At 40.9% G+C, this 18,274-nt stretch overlaps 1 protein-coding gene across 1 annotated transcript in view; it reads right to left on the reverse strand.

Annotated features, from left to right (window-relative positions):
- Positions 1-7,552: 7,552 nt before the first annotated feature.
- Positions 7,553-18,274, reverse strand: part of SMS (spermine synthase) — a 51,116-nt gene continuing 40,394 nt past the window's right edge. The window contains exons 10-11 of the mRNA XM_065677294.1: positions 12,334-12,449; positions 7,553-10,346 (exon numbers count right to left, since the gene is read on the reverse strand). Coding sequence (XP_065533366.1) covers positions 10,304-10,346; positions 12,334-12,449 — 159 coding nt within the window. The 3' untranslated portion in view covers positions 7,553-10,303. The remainder of the gene's footprint in view (positions 10,347-12,333; positions 12,450-18,274) is intronic.

Consider the following 18,274-nt stretch of genomic DNA (forward strand, 5'->3'; position numbering starts at 1 on the left):
TGGTACACTGCTGAAGACATTCACAACTTTGCCTTAGCCCTCACAGGCCAAAAGAAGAGTAAGTGAAATAGTGAAAATTTAAAGGGATGCTCTGACAAAGAGAGATGCAAGCCTGCAGCTGCTGAGAGGCTGCAGGATATGAGTCAGTGGCAGTACAGTGTCAATATCTTTACCTACACCTAAGGAAAAAGGGAAAGGCAAAACAGACATCGGAATACGGATTGCAGTACTGAGCTTTGTGTCAAACATACCCAAATTACTTGTCAGATATCAAAAACTGGATTATTTTACTTTGCTCCCAGTAAATGTTGAGCAGTCAACAAAGAGTTTGTGGGTCAGAGTTAAAGGGAGAACGGCGATGGGGGATATTACTGATACTGTCCTGGGTTCAGCAGTTGCAGTTATTTTTCTCCTTCTTAGTAGCTGGTGCAGCGCTGTGTTTTTGATTTTTGGCCTGGGAACAGTGCTGATAACACCGATGTTTTTAGTTGCTGCTCAAATGTTCGGTCTGGCCAACAACTTTGAGAGCCTCATAGTCTGCCAGGGAGGAGGGGAAGCCAGGAGGAAGCAGAGACAGGACACCTGACCCAAACTGACCAAAGAGGTATTCCATACCACAGCACATCATGACCAGGATGTAACGGAGAGTTACCCAGAAGGGCTGGGGGACTGGAGGGTTGGATGAGGTATCGGTCGGTGCTTGGCTTGAGGGAGTGGGGCGAGTTATTGGTCAGCTGGTGTTGAGGTGTAGTGTTCTTTCCTCTTGTTATTTCCTTTATCATTATTATCATTGGTGGTAGCAGCAGTGGTTTGTGTTATACCTTAGTTACTAAACTGTTCTTATCTCAACCCGTGGGAGTTGCATTCTTTTCGATTCTCCTCTCCATGCGTCTGGGAGCAGGGGGAAAGCAAGGAGCAGGCGGAGTGAGTGAACAAGCTTTGTAGTTAGGTTTAAACCACGACAGGTACTTAAACCACCCTGATATCTGTTGGAGGGACAGCACAGCCCGGAACAAGCAATGCAGGAGCTTCCTCGATTGTGTGGAAGACAACTTCCTTCTGCAAGTAATAGAGGAGCCGACATGGAGAGGTGCCATGCTTGACCTTGTGCTCACCAACAGGGAAGGGCTTGTTGAGAATGTGATGCTGCAGGGCAGCCTTGGTTGTAGCAATTATGAGATGGTCGAGATCGAGATCCTCAGGACAGTGAGAAGGGCACACAGCAAGTTCACTGCCCTGGACTTCAAGAGAGCAGATTTTGGCCTCCTCAGGAACCTGCTTAGTAAGGTTCTATAGGATATAGCCCTGGAGGGCAGGGGGGCCCAAGACCCTTGGTTGATATTTGAGGATCACCTGCTACAAGCTCAGGAGTGCTGCATCCCAACTAGAAGGAAGTGCGGCAGAAGGGCCAGGAGACCTCCTTGGATGGATAAGGAGCTGCTGAGGAAAATTCAAAGGAAAAAAGAGGCTTATAAAAGGTGGAAGCAAGGACAGGAGGCCTGGGAAGAATATAGGGATGTTGTCTGGGAAGCTAGGGACCAGGTTAGGAAAGCTAGGGCCCAGTTAGAATTAAACTTGGCTAGGGATGTTAAGGATAACAGAAAGAAATTCTATAGGTACGTAGCGAATAAAAGACAGACAAGGGACAATGTAGGGCCCTCTGGAAGCTCTTGGGAGAAGTGGCTGCCCTGGATTTGGAGAAGGCTGAGGTTCTGAATGACTACTTTGCCTCGGTCTTCACTGGCAAAGGCTCTGACCACACCACCCAAGTCTTGGAAAGCAGACGCAGGGACAGTGAGAATGAAGACCTTGGGACCACTGTAGGAGAGGATCTGGTTCGAGACCATCTTAAGAACCTGAAAGTGCACAAGTCCATGGGACCTGATGAAATCCATCCATGGATCCTGAAGGAGCTGGCGAATGAAGTTGCTAAGCCACTGGCCATCATATTTGAAAAATCATGGCAGTCAGGTGAAGTTCCCGACGACTGGAAAAAGGGAAATATAACCCCCATTTTCAAGAAGGGGAAAATGGATGACCCAGGGAATTACAGACCAGTCAGTCTCACCTCTGTGCCTGGTAAAATCTCGGAGCAGATTCTCCTGGAAGGCATGCTAAGGCACGTGAAAAACAACAAGGTGCTTGGTGACAGCCAGCATGGCTTCACTAAGGGGAAATCCTGCCTGACCAATTTGGTGGCCTTCTATGATGGGGCTACAGAATTGATGGATAAGGGTAAAGCAGTTGACGTCATCTACCTGGACTTGTGCAAAGCATTTGACACTGTCCCACACAACATCCTTGTCTCTAAACTGGAGAGACATCAATTTGATGGATGGACCACATGGTGGATAAAGAACTGGCTGGACGGCCGCACACAAAGAGTTGTGGTCAATGGCTCGATGTTCAGCTGGAGACCAGTAGAGTGGTGTCCCTCAGGGGTCGGTGTTGGGACCGGTCTTGTCGGTGACAGGGACAATGGGATTGAGTGCGCCCTCAGCAAGTTTGCCGATGACACCAAGCTGTGTGATTTGGTGATACGCTGGAGGGAAGGGATGCCATCCAGAGGGACCTTGACATGCTTGTGAGGTGGGCTGATGCCAACCTTATGAAGTTCAACCATGCCAAGTGCAAGGTCCTACACCTGGGTCAGAGCAATCCCAGGCACAGCTACAGGTCGGGCAAAGAAGAGATTCAGAACAGCCCTGCAGAGAAGGACTTGGGGGTGCTGGTCGATGAGAAAATGAACATGAGCCGGCTTCAGTGTGCACTCACAGCCCAGAAAGCCAACCGTATCCTGGGCTGCATCAAAAGGAGCATGACCAGCAGGTCGAAGGAGGTGATCCTGCCTCTCTACTCTGCTCTTGTGAGACCTCACCTGGAGTATTCTGTGCAGTTCTGGTGTCCTCAACATAAAAAGGACATGGAACTGCTGGAACAAGTCCAGAGGAGGGCCACAAGGATAATCAGGGGACTGGAGCACCTCCTGTATGAAGACAGGCTGAGAAAGTTGGGGCTGCTCAGCCTGGAGAAGAGAAGGCTGCGTGGAGACCTCATAGCAGCCTTCCAGTATCTGAAGGGGGGGGCTATAGGGATGCTGGGGAGGGGCTCTTCATTAGGGACTGTAGTGACAGGACAAGGGGTAACGGGTTCAAACTAACAGGGGAAGTTTAGATTGGATATAAGGAAGAAGTTCTTTACTGTGAGGGTGGTGAGGCACTGGAATCGGTTGCCCAGCAAAGTTGTGAATGCTCCATCCCTGGCAGTGTTCAAGGCCAGGTTGGACAGAGCCTTGGGTGACATGGTTCAGTGTGTGGTGTCCCTACCACTGGCAGGGGGGTTGGAACCAGATGATCTTAAGGCCCTTTCCAACCCTAACTATTCGACAATTCTATCTCCCTTTAATGTTCCTGCTTGCTCATTTTTAACCTAATTAGTCTGCCATATGGTCTCAGAAGAAGTAGCTGCATGTCTGTCAGCAGAGGAGCTAATGCAGGGTGAGAACAAAGAGGTGGAAGTGTAGAGAAAATGGCTGGGAGCATATATATGGCAGTTACCAGAATAACTGCCTACACAGCAAGCCCCTCATACAAGCTGCAGGGTTGAGGGGACTGGGTTGCATAGATTTTAGAAAACACTCCATTCAGTCAATAAAGTCTGAAATATTTTTGAACTCTTGAGAAGTTACTGCCAATTAAATTTTCATACATCTCTGTATATTCATGAGTATTTGCAGCAAATCTAGAATGAGAAGTTCAGAGACACAGGAGACAAGGAGGACTATACTTTTCAGACTCTGCAAACCCAGTAGTTAGGTCTGTCTTAGCTCTTAAAATAATTCTATTTGGTCTATGGACCATGCTAAACACACTGCATAAGAAAGTCTGTGGAAGCAGTTCACTTCCGTAGATTTAACTCAAGGCTGGGACAGTCAAGCACAGTGACTCCCCATTCTACATGCTGATGGTTTTGGAGTGCACACAGAAGCAAGCTCTCCATAGCTCACAGTCTGGGCTCTATACTAGCTCTAAGGCACTTCTAACATTATCACAAGCTAATTGTGAGAATTGCTATCCATCATCAGGTGCTGGAATGTGACACTGCCATCTGTTTTGGACTATTAGACATGCAAGTGACAGCGTGGGCAGTTTTGATACAAAAGTCAGTGTATGTGATAGGATGAGACAGTATTTTATCTGTAAGTGTACCGTAGCCCACTACATGCTAATCCCATAGCCTATGTTTTGCATCAGCTGGGGTCAGCCTTCTGCGTTTGAGGTACCTTCAGCAGTTTGTAGCTCACACTCCATACAGGGTCTGGGACCAAAATTTTGTATCATGAAAACATATAATGTATTAAGATCATCAGGTCTCCAGGAGAGGTGGGTGTCTTCTAGCACCTGCAGAGATAAACAGTCAACATAAGGCGGACTGTTATGACAAGCATACCCAAAGCTAAAGGCTAGCAAATTAACTGCCATGTTGTCAAGTGGATGCAACAGCATCTGCTGGGTGCAGTCCCTGAACAGCATGTTCATGCAGTATGTCAGGTACATGTTACTGCATGTTAAGCTATGTATACTCTGTGGCTTCGGTGTACTCTGTTCATGTGTCAGCATGCAGACTGTCTCTGCTTTCCTTAGCACTGCCAAGCTTCAGCTGCAGTCTTAGGCATGCTCAACCATTTCTTCATTTCGTATAGCCAGAGGTTTACCTCATCACCTGATCCCAGCCACCACAGCAGTGAAGGCATACAGGGCTTCACTATAGGTCAAGATCTCAAAGAAGTAGACTTGAAGTCAGCAATAAAGGCAACCAGCCTGGCTGAACAGAGAGCTTTGGCTGGAAGAGGCTGACCAGAGAAGTGGTTGACTCACCATCCCTGGACTCAATGATCTTAAATATCTTTTCCAACCTACATAATTCTATGATTCATTAAGTGCATCTGAATTATAACTTAACGCACATGGCTATCTGAAAACCAGCTCCAGAAATTGTGAGCAGGTATCTCCTCTTTCTCTAGTATTTTCCTGTTATCTATACAGTAGGAATTTTAAAATTGTAGAAAAACATTTTACTATGTGGCAGAGGTAAAACTTTCAGAAAGGATCCTACCCTTCCCAAAAACAGACATCAGTGCATGTTCCATGACAGAATACAGGGTTTCAAAAAGAACCCCATAGGGGTTTAAGAAAAGAATTGTTAAAATCTTCCTGCCTTAAAAAATACCTTCAGTCATCCTTCCACCCCAAATAACTAACCAGTGGTCATAAAACATCAAAACACTCGAGTATTACATGAGATGCTAGTCATTAGGAAGCATTTCCCACAATGTCCCACTGTGAAGCTTAAGAGCAGGATTTGGACAAAGCAAGGAATAAAGTATTTCTTTAAAGAAGCTAAAGCATCTGTTTTGATAATTAAAGATAAGTAAATTAAATAGGGAAGTGTTAGCAGCTACCAGAACAACAACAAAAAACCAAGCTTCACATGTACTGACCTTTGTTATTCTCACCTACTAAAACTGTTGTTTTGAAATTCCACTGCTGCTTGTCTTTGTATATACAAAGACCACTCACTAAGATGTTTCCATTATGCATCAACAAAATACTTTTGACTTTGGGTCTTTCAACGTAAATCGCACTAATAAGGCTGCACATGCAATACAGGACACTGTGCTGTGCATCCATCATCAAGGTCATAGAACTTAACCCTCTCAGGTAACATACAACAAAGTTATCTGTGCACTTTGAAGTCACACAAAAATAGCCTGTAATGGCTGTAGCAGTGGTTTTCATACATTTGCCAGTTCTCACCAGTTTTCCCAATTCCACAAGGTGAAGACAGCAGAGATGCTACCAGTATCTTTCTGCCTTTCACACTTCCATGCTCACAATGACAACCCTGACAGCTAAATCCTAGTTCCCTTTCCTTTGAGCTTCATAAAGTTTGTATTTATTTACCTAGCTCCACCATAAACTCTCCTTGATCTGAAGTTTCCTTTTGGTCATAATTTCCAGCATTCTTTTCCTCCTAAAAATACTTAGGAGCCATCTTGCAATCAAAACAAAAAAAAAAAAAAAAAAAAAAAATCAAACAAAAAATCCCTTCAGAAGATAAACTAGGCAGTGTGACCGATGCTCCTTTTTTTATGTCCACAAGCCATCCCCAACACATTTGTTGTGCTGCGCTGTTTCTGGTTTCTCCTCCTGGCTCATTCGCAGAGTTCCTTCCTATCTTAACTTGCTCCTGCATCTTTTACTCCCTTGACACTGTACAGAAGTATTTCTCACCATGCTTCCAGTTGCAAAGTGCATTTCACCCTCCTCTTTCCTTCCTACTTTCTCTATTTCTATCTCTGAAGCTTAAGTTCACTAAAATATATGATCACTGTATGAACTCATCTGCATGCTTCCACTGTTCCCATTCCACATTTCTAACTCCTTGCTTCCTAATGCAGTCCACATTTCGAAAACGCACTTTTATGTTGCTCAATGGTGCTACTAGTCACTCCTGCACTCGCTTTCTTTGGTACTTCTCTCACTTGCTCCTTCAGCATCGCCCCCTTTAATGATTCCAACTACTTGTTTTTCTTCCCTGGGCAAGGTTTGTCATCTTCCTCCTCCCATTACCCTCAGGCAACATCTGCAGTCTCCTCTCCTATTCTTAAAATAAGAAATTGAGTACTTTTCTTCTCACTTGTCCCCTTGTGTTCCCTCCAGCAAGCTGTCAACACCTCAAACTCAAAACAGTAAAAATAAAGCAAATGATACCTATCTTCCCTTCTGTGCATGTAGGCGATCTTAAATTACTCTGTATTCTACACTCAAAGTTTGGATCCAAGACTTCTTCCCCCCCTTAAGTCAAGCCTTCCCAATTCCTTTTTCCAACTATAAAGGTCTTTGCTATCACTGTACCTAGGACAGATGTAAACACTTCCCCTTTCCAGTCAGCTGGAATCTATGTAAATCTCTCTACAATCTCTTTTAGAAGTCACATTCTTCCATTGTCTGACATGATTCATCTTTCTGAACCAGACCCCAGAGCAACTTCCTTCAATGTCCACCCTGTCCATGTCCTGCTCCCTCTTCCTTAAACTTGTGCCAAAACTTGCATTTGTTCTTAACATCTCAATGTCTCACTCATTTCTCCTAAGCCTATCTTTTTCTGTATGCCATCAATGACTCACACTGCCACCCAAAGCCAACCTGCCACTTTAGGACAACTAAAACTTACACTTAAGAGACCTCCAAAGAATCTGCACCTACAGTACTCTCCAGAAAATTAGCTTTTCTATATAAATGTCATTGAAGCCTCAAGTGATTCCCCCCATGGCAAACATCAGCATGCTGTTCCATACTACAAAGTATCTTATCTGAGCATATATTATATGTAAAATAACTAAATTTATTAATCTGAGACAGAGAAAGGTACTCAATAAAAGGGCCATTAAGTAAATTTTTTTTTTTGCGACAAGGTGACAAGGAAAAGAAATTGTCATTGTAACACTGTAACTGACTTCCCAAAGTATTTAACAATTCAAACACACAAGTAATAATAGCGTACCTTTATTTTAACACGTGCACTGCACTGATGCAGTAGATACAATGCCATCAGTCTTCTCTTTGCACAAACTACTATCAATCAAGCTTTGAAATAGTCAGATCACATTTCAAGATTTGGTGCAAAGAATTATTAAAGAAAACCCTAATGGCAACCAGATCTCATGAACTATTTGCATACATAGCGCAGCAACCATAGCTATTTCCCACTGGCCTTAAACACGGATAATTAACTGTAGCAGTTTGCGTTTGAAAATTCTAATACAAAGAGTCTTTTTTTCCTTTAGAAATCTACACTACAACAACAAATTGACTGACAGTGTATATATATTTGCTCAAAATCAATTCAGCAACTTAAAAAATATAAAGTTCAGTGTTTACTGAATTGCTTTATACTGCATGTATCACTTAGAAAAAAATCCTACGCTAGAAAAGTTTACAGAAAAAATTCCTCCAACTCTATCAGTTGAAAACGAAAGATTTGCAACTGCTGCCTTTCACCTGTCAATATATAATTCAGGTCCCCTCATCATTCTGGGAACTGATCACAGAACATCCCTACACACCCAGCATCTGTGTTCTGGCAGCCTTGTGCAGCGATGCTAAAGAAAAGTGCTAGCCTTGGTACATACAGCAAGCCAGCAAGCATATTAAGTCACCTTCCAGTTCACAAGTTTCTTCGCTAGACAACAATCACCCCCACCTGTGACCAATTTCTACATCTATCAAGTTCACTCAGGAACATATATGCCATAAACCCCATCCCAGTGAATGCCCATGTGCTTAATTTCACTTACATGAGTAAACACAGTAAGAATCAATGGGAATATTCATGCTTGCAAAGTTAAGGGTACATGTAACTGTTTACAGGATTGCATTAATTTGCAGCTATACAATATACAGATAGCAGCCCTGTATCATAAATGAAGGGTCATTACTAATATGCAATAATATAAAGGTATTTTCTGGGAGGTATACAACAGAGCTAAAACACCTGGGGAAATGCAAGATACTTCTTTCCTCCTGCTTAGAGGGAGGCTCTGCTCTTTGGGAGTACTGAGGGATGCGTAAGGTGTAGGGCACAGAAGAACTGTGCCCCATGTACATTAACAAATTAACATTAAATGCAATAACATAGAACAGTAAGACTGAAGAATACTTCTATTTGCTCTCCAAACTGAAAGCATTTTCATGGCACAATTATATGTCAAATGAAGAGAAAATGTTTTCAAGTTTTCCAGCATCTGGAAATCTACATAAGATACTTGATTTAATGAACAGTTGATATATGTTGGACACAGTAAAATTCTTCTTTATGTATGATTTAAGAATACGGATCTTAATAGTAGTTTATTTTGTTTTCATTAATAGTATCTTGGTGGGTGGGGTATGTGTGTGTGAGCTTAACTCCCTCTAACAAAACAAAGAAAATGTTGATAGTAGGTGTTAAACGAAAAAAAAATTAAATAAACCATTATGGCCCAGGATTAAAGTGTTTAGGGAAATAGTGCACTTTTTATTCTATCTTAGAAATGCACAGAAGGGTTACAGTCCTTCCTATCTCCCTTCAAGTGAGATCTTTTAAACACTGAAAGCAAAGGTTTAGTCAATACATTGGACATTCTTACAAAAATATAACTTTTTAGACAACATGAGAAAAATGCCTTATCTTTCAGAACAAAACTATAATGCAACCCAGCTTCCACTGATTTTTATACTGCAAGTGGACCTAATTCAGCAAGAGCCCCACACAACATTGTCAACCTGTGGCAATACAACCAGGACTTACCCTACTGAAGTACACATACTTGCCTCAAAACATTCAGTACTGATGCACGAGAATCTAGATAGTACCCACATTTCTTTGCCCTCTAAAGCAACCTTTCTTTCTTCAAAAACCTAGTGCTTCCCATAAGGTTGAGGAACATACGCCCACAAGAACCCCATTACACTCAATTTCTTGCTTTTTGTGTGGTGGGATGGAAAACCAGCTTTAATTTTCATGCCAACAGAGTTCAAAGTGCCTCTATAACCTACTGTTAAATCCCTATCAAAAATCTAAATTCTCAATATGCAGCAGCTAAAGAATTCCATGAGGTGAAAGGTCAAAGCTTCTCCTGCAGAAGAGATTACAGCAAATTAAACTAGAGTGAATAAACAAAATTAAATACTAGCTTTATTCCTTTGCAATGAAGGGTTTGGGGTATTCTTTCAGAAGATTTTTTTCCTTATTTAGTTACGCCCTTCTCTGTAAGGAAGCACTGCAATGTTCATTTTTAAAAATCAAAAACCCCCTCCATCCTTAAAAAGCACCATAAAAAAAAAAATCTGGTAGAAAAACCAAAAATAACCCACAAACAAACTCCATGGACCACCCTTCAGGGGTGAAATGCTAAAGATGCCTTTTTTAATCAGCTTTTGAAGATCTACAAAAAAATAAAAAGGATCACATTCTAAAGGTTCAGTGCATTCAGCAGCTATATAGGTTTGCTGCCTATTCATCTTTAAGTTGACTTTCAAAAATAACACCCTAGCTCATCAAAATATACATTTTCCATTTGCTTTTAAATTAAAATAATAATAAAAACATTTAAAGAATTCACAATCAATAGTATGACTAAGTTTCAGGATCATCTACAGCATATAATTTAACGGTTCAAGATGACAATATGCAGCACGCGGCAGGCCTATATGCTCCATGCAGCATGTACATTTAGGATAATCTCAAATAATCTTGATGTTCAGATGTCCGCTTGTTTCTTCCAAATAGTGTAGAACACCCATCTGGAGAAAATAAGAAGTTAAGGAGAAAAAAAAAAAAAAACACCTCGAAGTTTGTAGTACACAGTTAAAAAGGAAGTAGGGTTTTTTTTCCACTTATTATTTCAACATGTCAACAGCTACTTGAATTTCAGATGACTCCCTCAGCAACTCTGGTAAACACCAGAATTTCAAGTAACAAGTACACACAACAACAATTCTTTAAGTAGGCAAAACAAATAACAATAAAGTGATAAACCAGCTTAGTACTTTGGCTAGTCAGGTACCCATGCAGGTAACTTCTGCTCAGGTTACAGAAATGAACATTTGTGTAAGTGAAAAGATTTGTTCAAAAGGCTCAAGAGATTTTGGGCACTTAAATGAATGTCACACATGTGTTGCATTCTTCAGGCAGAAATAAGCCCCTCATTTTTAATTACCTGTCATAATTCTACTGTAAACCATCACATCTTTCAGTCATCTAAGAAACAGCATTTAGGTATAAACTTCCATTCACATAAAGATTCCCAAGTAAGAATATGTAAGTTTCAAGAAAAGTATAAACCTGTACCTGAAATGCACTAAAGGGCTATCAGAAGTCCAAGGCCAAATTAAGTTAGAGTACATACTCTGGGCTATTCTGAAGTCATAAAGATGACTTCTTCTTTAAGATTCCGGTACCTATACCACTATATCATTGTTAATTCATTCAGAAAAAGCAAACTTATGAAGTTTGCCCCATTTCTGCAAGAACTGTTTTCACTTTCAAGCGCTGTTATACTTTAGTGGCCAGTTTTAATCAACCTATTGCTAATAATATTTTGTATTTGTTATCTTACTAGGAACATTTATTTAAAAAGTAGCATTTCTACTTAATTAAGTTAGAAACATTTTGCATACTTCTGAATAAAAAATGCAGTAAGTATTTAGAAGACTTTCTGAGGGTGCATACTTCAAATCACATACATGTTGCATTAAGGTCTGGCAGTTGTAAAGGCAAAAATAACCAGTTTCTCTGAAGCTGAAAGCTACAAGGACAAATATCTTCATACCCTCTTTCATTCTTCCATTTTCATCTTAAAAAAGTTAAGATCAAACCTAAGGCTCACTGGAGAGCTGAAAGTAATAAGAAACAGGAGGAGCTTGCTACAGTCATTATGGAGTACAGAACGGCAGGCTACAGCATTGAACAGGAAGAAGACTGGAGACAGAGAAGGCAAAATGAACACACAGAAGAAAGGCTGTAGCAGTTTCACATGCATAATGTATTATGAATAAGCAGATCCTGGAAAGATCTCTCATGTCAAGAGAGGGACAGCCACAGTACGCATTACCCTGCAGAAACATTTCCTGGGAGATCACACAAAAGTGGTAAACACTCAAGGCAAATGCAGCCAGCAGAACCACTGTATAGCAGGTCAACATGCCCCTCTAGATCCAATGCCTTGAAGCTGACACTTCCAGCTCCTTGTATAATTTGCCTGCCACCCACAGATTTTTAGTAATGCTAACTAGTAATGATTGTTAAGAATCACTTTTTTCTTCCATTAAAAATATGCAGGCTGAGCTATATGCATGTTCAATAGATCCAAGCATATTTAAAGATCTGGGTCATGCTAATCTGCATTAAGCGAGTTTGGGTGGGGTTTTAGGAAGGGTGGGGGAAGATAGCCTTGCCAGAACTCCCAGGCAGCATTACCCTCATCCTACAGTTTATCCTACATCACATAAACAATATACATGGAACACTCAAAAATGTTAACAAAAACATAGCCTGATCTTCAAAGGTGACAATCATTTCACCAGCTGTGAATTTATGGCACCTTTTAAAAAAACAATTCCTGCAATTATCCTCAAAATAAAACTGCAGTAGTTCATTTAACTATGAAAAAACATTAAGTGTTTAAATTAGAACTGCCTTCTTACACTCGAGTTCATTACCTCCAAGCAATCTAGGCTTGCTTGATTTATTAATACACACTCCCTACTCTTTTTCAGTTTATAAGGATACAATTCCATGTAGGAGGGAACACACACAGTTTCTTTTGAAAACTCCACAGGACAGTAAAGCCTGCTAAGCTGTTCTTCATACAGAGTCAAGGCATCGGTCAGATTGATACAGTTTCCCTGAAGGAAAAAAAAAGAGAGAAAAGTCCCAGTTACAATCAGACAAATAAGCAAAACTGCAACTGAATATATACATTTTGACATTAATGTAAGGCTCCCACATACTTCAAAACCAGATACATGCTGTTCTTAATATTTACAAGGCAAATTCTGAACAGCTTGTCTTCATTGTGCCTACAGCAAACAACAATTTGTATTTTTTCAAGAAAGTAAGTATGGAGAGATATTATCCATCTTCTCATTAGCAGAAGCAACCATTACATTATGGCTTCCAGTTAAAACAGACCACCATGTGTTGTTTACCTATAACATCTACTCAAAAACCATTTTCTTTTTGATTGCTTAAATATATCAGTAAACAGTATTACAACATCCAGATTTTCTCAATTATTTAACATTGTCTGGTTCTTACAACATTTAAATGCACTATAAAAACCACTACAACCTACTAATTTTAAGTAGATTCTTCCACAGAGTAATATGACAAAATCAATCAGATTATACAGAAGTTCTGTGGCTGCAGGCTACACTGTATTGAGTGTATCATGCTTCTGAAAAGGAAGTGATTCCCAGGACACTTTTTTCTTGGACCCCCCATTACCTCATTTAAAAATATTACTTCTTCTGAGCAAAATAAAAACCCGTGCTTATTTTTCTCTAACAGTGCAGCTATGAAATACAAAACACATTGAATTCATAACACTCCCAGAAAAGTTATTACCCAAATGAATCATTCTTGGAATACAAACAAATCTCAAGGATAACAAATGGGGAGGAATTAATCCCCCCACCAAACAAAACGAAAACCTCCTCCTAATTACAAGCACAACTTTATCCAAAGCTAAGTATTTACGAGCATAAGAGTTACTGTAACATACACCTGGGATGCCCACACAGAGAAAGCTTTAATTAGAAAGTGGCTATCCATAATGGGTTTGAAGATTTAGTGGTAACAGTGAGCCCACAGAACACTAAACTGAACACACTACCCAAGCAAGTGTGCAAGTTTTTAATTAAAAAGCTTCTTGTCAAGTTTCTTGCATACATAACTGAGTAGGGTAGCTGATACTTTGCAAGTAGTTATTTGGACACTAAAATAGAGTAAAGATGAAAACAGTCACCACTGCATGGTCTACAAATCACTCAGCTGTTGTTTTCAAGGTACAAAACACTGAATAAAGACCCACCAAATATGAATATACTGTTGCTGTGGCACAATACAGAGACAAGTCATTCTGGGATTCTGATCAAGGGTGACAAGATGTTAGCAGCCCTTGGCACACTGACAGCCAGATGAATTATTTGTGGTCTTCTAGCTCCACCACTTGCATGAGGAACCTTCATCTCAACCTATAGGCCCCAAACACTATTCCCAACCATGCTGCACACTACACACAAACAGCGAGTTTTATGACAACAATGACTCTACTCTGACCACACAGCATGCATGTATCTGGTCATATGTGAGACAGGATGAGACATCTTCAGGAGATGGGTGTCCCCATCCTTCCCTAATGGTTGGGTTTACTAGTTTATAGTATAAATGCCTTTTTCTTTGGCCAGGCACAAAGCTTACCTTCTTTTTCTGATTTCTAGTCAGTAGAAACAGAAGCATTAACTAGTATTCCTCCAGTTACTTTCAACTTAAAAATCCTCAGCTTTCCCACACTTTTTAACCACTTTTAGTGGAGGAACACGACTTATCACAGAAGACAAAAACAGGGAACAGAGCTCCTAGTAACCTAGTATACAAGCCAGTGTCCCACAGAATGATGGCAAGAGACCCAAGGCACAGAAGTTCGCGATTTATCTCAGATTACAAGAACATTAGTATTGATGACATAAGGAAATGCATAAGACAGAAAGAGATCTAGTTAAAGAAAAAAATGTTAAAAAAAATAAATAAAAACAGTCATTTACTAATACAGCCAACTTCTTGGTTTCTAGATGACTCTGTTCGTGACAGGACAAGCCAAAAGCCTTCCACCCATAAGCACTGAGCAGAGTACTGTTTCTAATCTCTACAAGCCCTGAACTCTGCAAGAGAGAGACAAGAACACAGACCCTAAAGTAGAGTCCATCTACGGACCACCAGTGTCTCACCTCTACTCTGAATGACTTCTGGAAATGTTTCCACATTCACACAAATAATTTTGTTAGGTCTTTTGTTGTTGCTATTGTTCCCTCCCTCCCCTCTTTTATTGAGTGAGGTTTCTTGTCCCTTTCTGCCTTTAGATGAAGTGTGTGTAACTGGCATCTGACTGTGAAAGAATGCAGATGGTTCAACTAAGAAAAAGGAGCTGGACCCAATTAAAAGCTATAGCTCTCTTACAGTCACAGCTTATTCAATACTTTAAGACCTCTAACTTGAAATGAAAGTCCTATAGGACCACAGGAACAAAGGATTTATTCAACACTTCCAAGATGTCTGCACTACCTATGTTTTATATATGTGCACTGCTCTGCTAACACGCTGTGAAGCTTTCAGCTCCAAGAGAACAGTTTTTAAGAAAGCTGTGTTCTACTGCTTTTCAGTGCTCTCAGACTTATAAAAATGGCCTTAAAATAATGAAGTGCACACAACTGAAAGTTAATTTTCACAAAGCAAGGAACTGAGTCTGGCCAACAAATACTACCTGTGCTCTTAAAAACAATGTACAACATGTAGAGTTATTTGAAATCAGTATGTCTGAGCAGCTTCTTCTATACTTTTTTCACGTGGTATCAGGTGATAACTAGAAACAAAGTGTATAATACACATTCTGACTTCAGTATTTAAACTATTTTTTCCTAGCTTTTTATTGGTAGATTTTTTTTCCACATTGTATTTAAAACATTTCTAGAGGAAGCAAGAAGAGACTTTAGTCTATTACTGTTCCTCGCAATGAATTTTTTGCATTGTGCTCAAGTTTTCACAAGTGGAAAACTCCTTTACATAGCATCTCGAAGAAAAAAAAAATAAAAAATTCTTATATTCTTGAAAGCTCTCTCTCAAAAGAACGTGCATAGAACATGCATTTGATTATCATTTTTGTCATATTTCACAAACGTACTTGTTTATTTGTTAAAGGAAGATGGTATGCTTTTTAATATATCATAGTTAGTTCTGGGTGTCAGAAAACAAAAATGGTTTGTAAGAAGTTGAGAGATGAACACTAACTGAGCACAACTGCACGAAGCACAACAATGAGCAGACTGTAGTACTTGTTTAGTAACCTGTTATTATCCAGGGGACTATAGCAGTTATTTGGTTCAGCCACCCTTTACCAAACATATAATTTTGTTTCAACATCAGACTGAATGCAAAAGAAAACTAAAAAACAACCTGTGTGTATAATTTGAGTCATGAATAGAAAGCACTGCTAGGTAATTTATGGTGCATACCACTATTACAAAGGAAGTTTAATGGGATATACAATGAGATAAAAGTATCTACAGTTTCCCAGCCTATCACTTCACTATTTCATCCTTTCTCCTATTTCCAGCAACAAATCACTGCAGTGTGGAAAACTAATTACAGTAACAATGAGCATGCCAATAAGCAGTTTTTACTTTTCGAACACACAACTCCCCAAACTCCAAATCAAGATCTTACCTAAAGGTACCTACAGTGTTGATAACGATGTCAATCACACAGAGATGTTCCTGTATCACTGAAATATGACACATAGAAACAAGACCAGAATGCAATATAGTGACCAGTCAGATAACCTATGTTAACTTTAACCACCCACCTCATGAAAACAGTTACGTGATAGAGCAATAGAATCACAGAATGGTTTGGGTTAGAAGGGACCTTAAAGATCATCTAGTCCCAACCCCCATGCTATGGGCAGGAACACCTTCAGGACTAGATCAGGTTGCTCAAAGCCCCACCCAACCTGGCCTTGAACACTGCCAGGGATGGGGCAGCCATAGTTTCTCTGGGCAACCTGTACCAGTGCCTCACCAGCCTCACAGTGAAGAATTTCTTCCCAGTATCCAACCTGAACCTACCCTCTTTCAGTTTAAAGCCATTCCCACTTTACTTGTTACTACATGCCCTTGTAAAGAGCCCTTCTCCAGATTTCTTCTAGGCCCCTTCAGGTACTGGAAGGCTGCTATAAGGCCTCCCTGGAGCTTTCTCTTATCCAGGCTGAACAACTCTGGTTCTTCTCAGCCTGTCTTCATAGAAAAGGTGCTCCAGCCCTCTGATGATCTTCATGGCTCTCCTCTGGACTTCCTTGAGTCGCTCCACATCTCTCTTGTGTTGGGGGCTGCAAGAGCTGGACGCAATACTGCGGGTAGGGTCTCATGAGAGCAAAGGGGTGAATCACTCTCTTGACCAATACATGTTTTGTACTAAACAACCACTATATATCTCAAACAATAACTAATATTGAACAGTGTTCACTAAGGTTTACAACTGATGACTTACCAATTACATTTTTTCAAAGGGAAATAAACAAAAATCAGACTTTTCTCCCACACTGTTCAATTTTCAGCGTACACAAACCACTACAAACTCCTCTGCCTGCCTCCCCTTAATCTTTGTTCCATGTCAAGAATCTTGACAGATAAGAATTATTTTATTCTCCTTAACAAGCATCTCTCTCACAAAAGTATTTGAGGTAGTTTAAAACTTTGAAATTAGTCAATCTGTATTAAACGGTCAGTCAATTTACAACTAAACTCTCAGTAACACAAGGAAATGAAAAGCCTGTCCCTTAGAGTCCCAAACTGCCAAGAAATCACACAGGCTCACACAGGGACCTGTATCCATTCTTCCTCCCTCCTTTTACACTGCAGTCAAGGAGAACCCTGGTCCCTCTTTGGAAGTACATGCTAATTAGAAAACCCACGCAGCAGCCAAAAAAGGGAGTGTAACTATGGAACAAGAGTGGTCTGGACATTCAGAGGGCAGGGCCGTGCTGTATTAGAGGGTAGCCAGGAAGTGACAACTTGGTGAAGGGCCGCATGTGCCCGTGGGAGACATCTGATCCGCTGCACCAGCGGTCAGTGCTGTTTACTGGAACCCAAACCCGTGAGTGGTCTGAGACTGTTCTATCCTGTCTGGGTTGGATGACCCAGACTAGGAAGGAGCATATTCCTGCTCGGAGGTATTTTTAAAGGTTCTACTTCATAAACAGGCTAAAAATGATAGCCTGCTCAACCTCAAAAGATTAGATCAGCAGAGCAAAAACTCAGCATAGAAAAAGGCATTTCCCTAGCTACGTACAATCCACTGACAGAGACATGACCCCTGGACTCTGCAGCTGTCCTGGGTTCAGCAGTAGCAGTCATTTTTTTTCTCCTCCTTAGTAGCTGGTGCAGTGCTGTGTTTTTAAATTTCGGCCTGGGAACAGCACTGATAACACCGATGTTTTTAGTTGCTGCTCAGTAATGTTTACTCTGACCAAGCACTTTCCAAGTCTCATACTCTGCTAGGGAGGAGAGGAAGCCGGAAGGAAGTAGAGACAGGACACCTGACCCAAACTAACCAAAGAGGTATTCCATACCACAGCACGTCATGCCCAGGATGTAACTGCGAGTCACCCGGAAGGGCTAGTTGACTGCGGGGTTGAACTAGGTATCGGTTGGTGCTCAGTCAGGCAGGGTGGGGCGAGTTATTGGTCAGCAGGTGGTGAGGTGTTGTACTCTCTTCCCTTGTTATTTCCTTTATTATTATTATTATTGGTGGTAGCAGTAGTGATTTGTGTTATACCTTAGTTACTAAACTGTTCTTATCTCAATCCGTGGGAGTTGCATTCTTTTAATTCTCCTTCCCATCCCTCCAGGAGCAGGGGGAAGAAAAAAGCAGGGAGTGAGAGAGCGACTGCATGATT

Source organism: Lathamus discolor, chromosome 4 (genome assembly GCF_037157495.1).
Source record: "Lathamus discolor isolate bLatDis1 chromosome 4, bLatDis1.hap1, whole genome shotgun sequence".
Taxonomy (NCBI): Eukaryota; Metazoa; Chordata; class Aves; order Psittaciformes; family Psittacidae; genus Lathamus; species Lathamus discolor.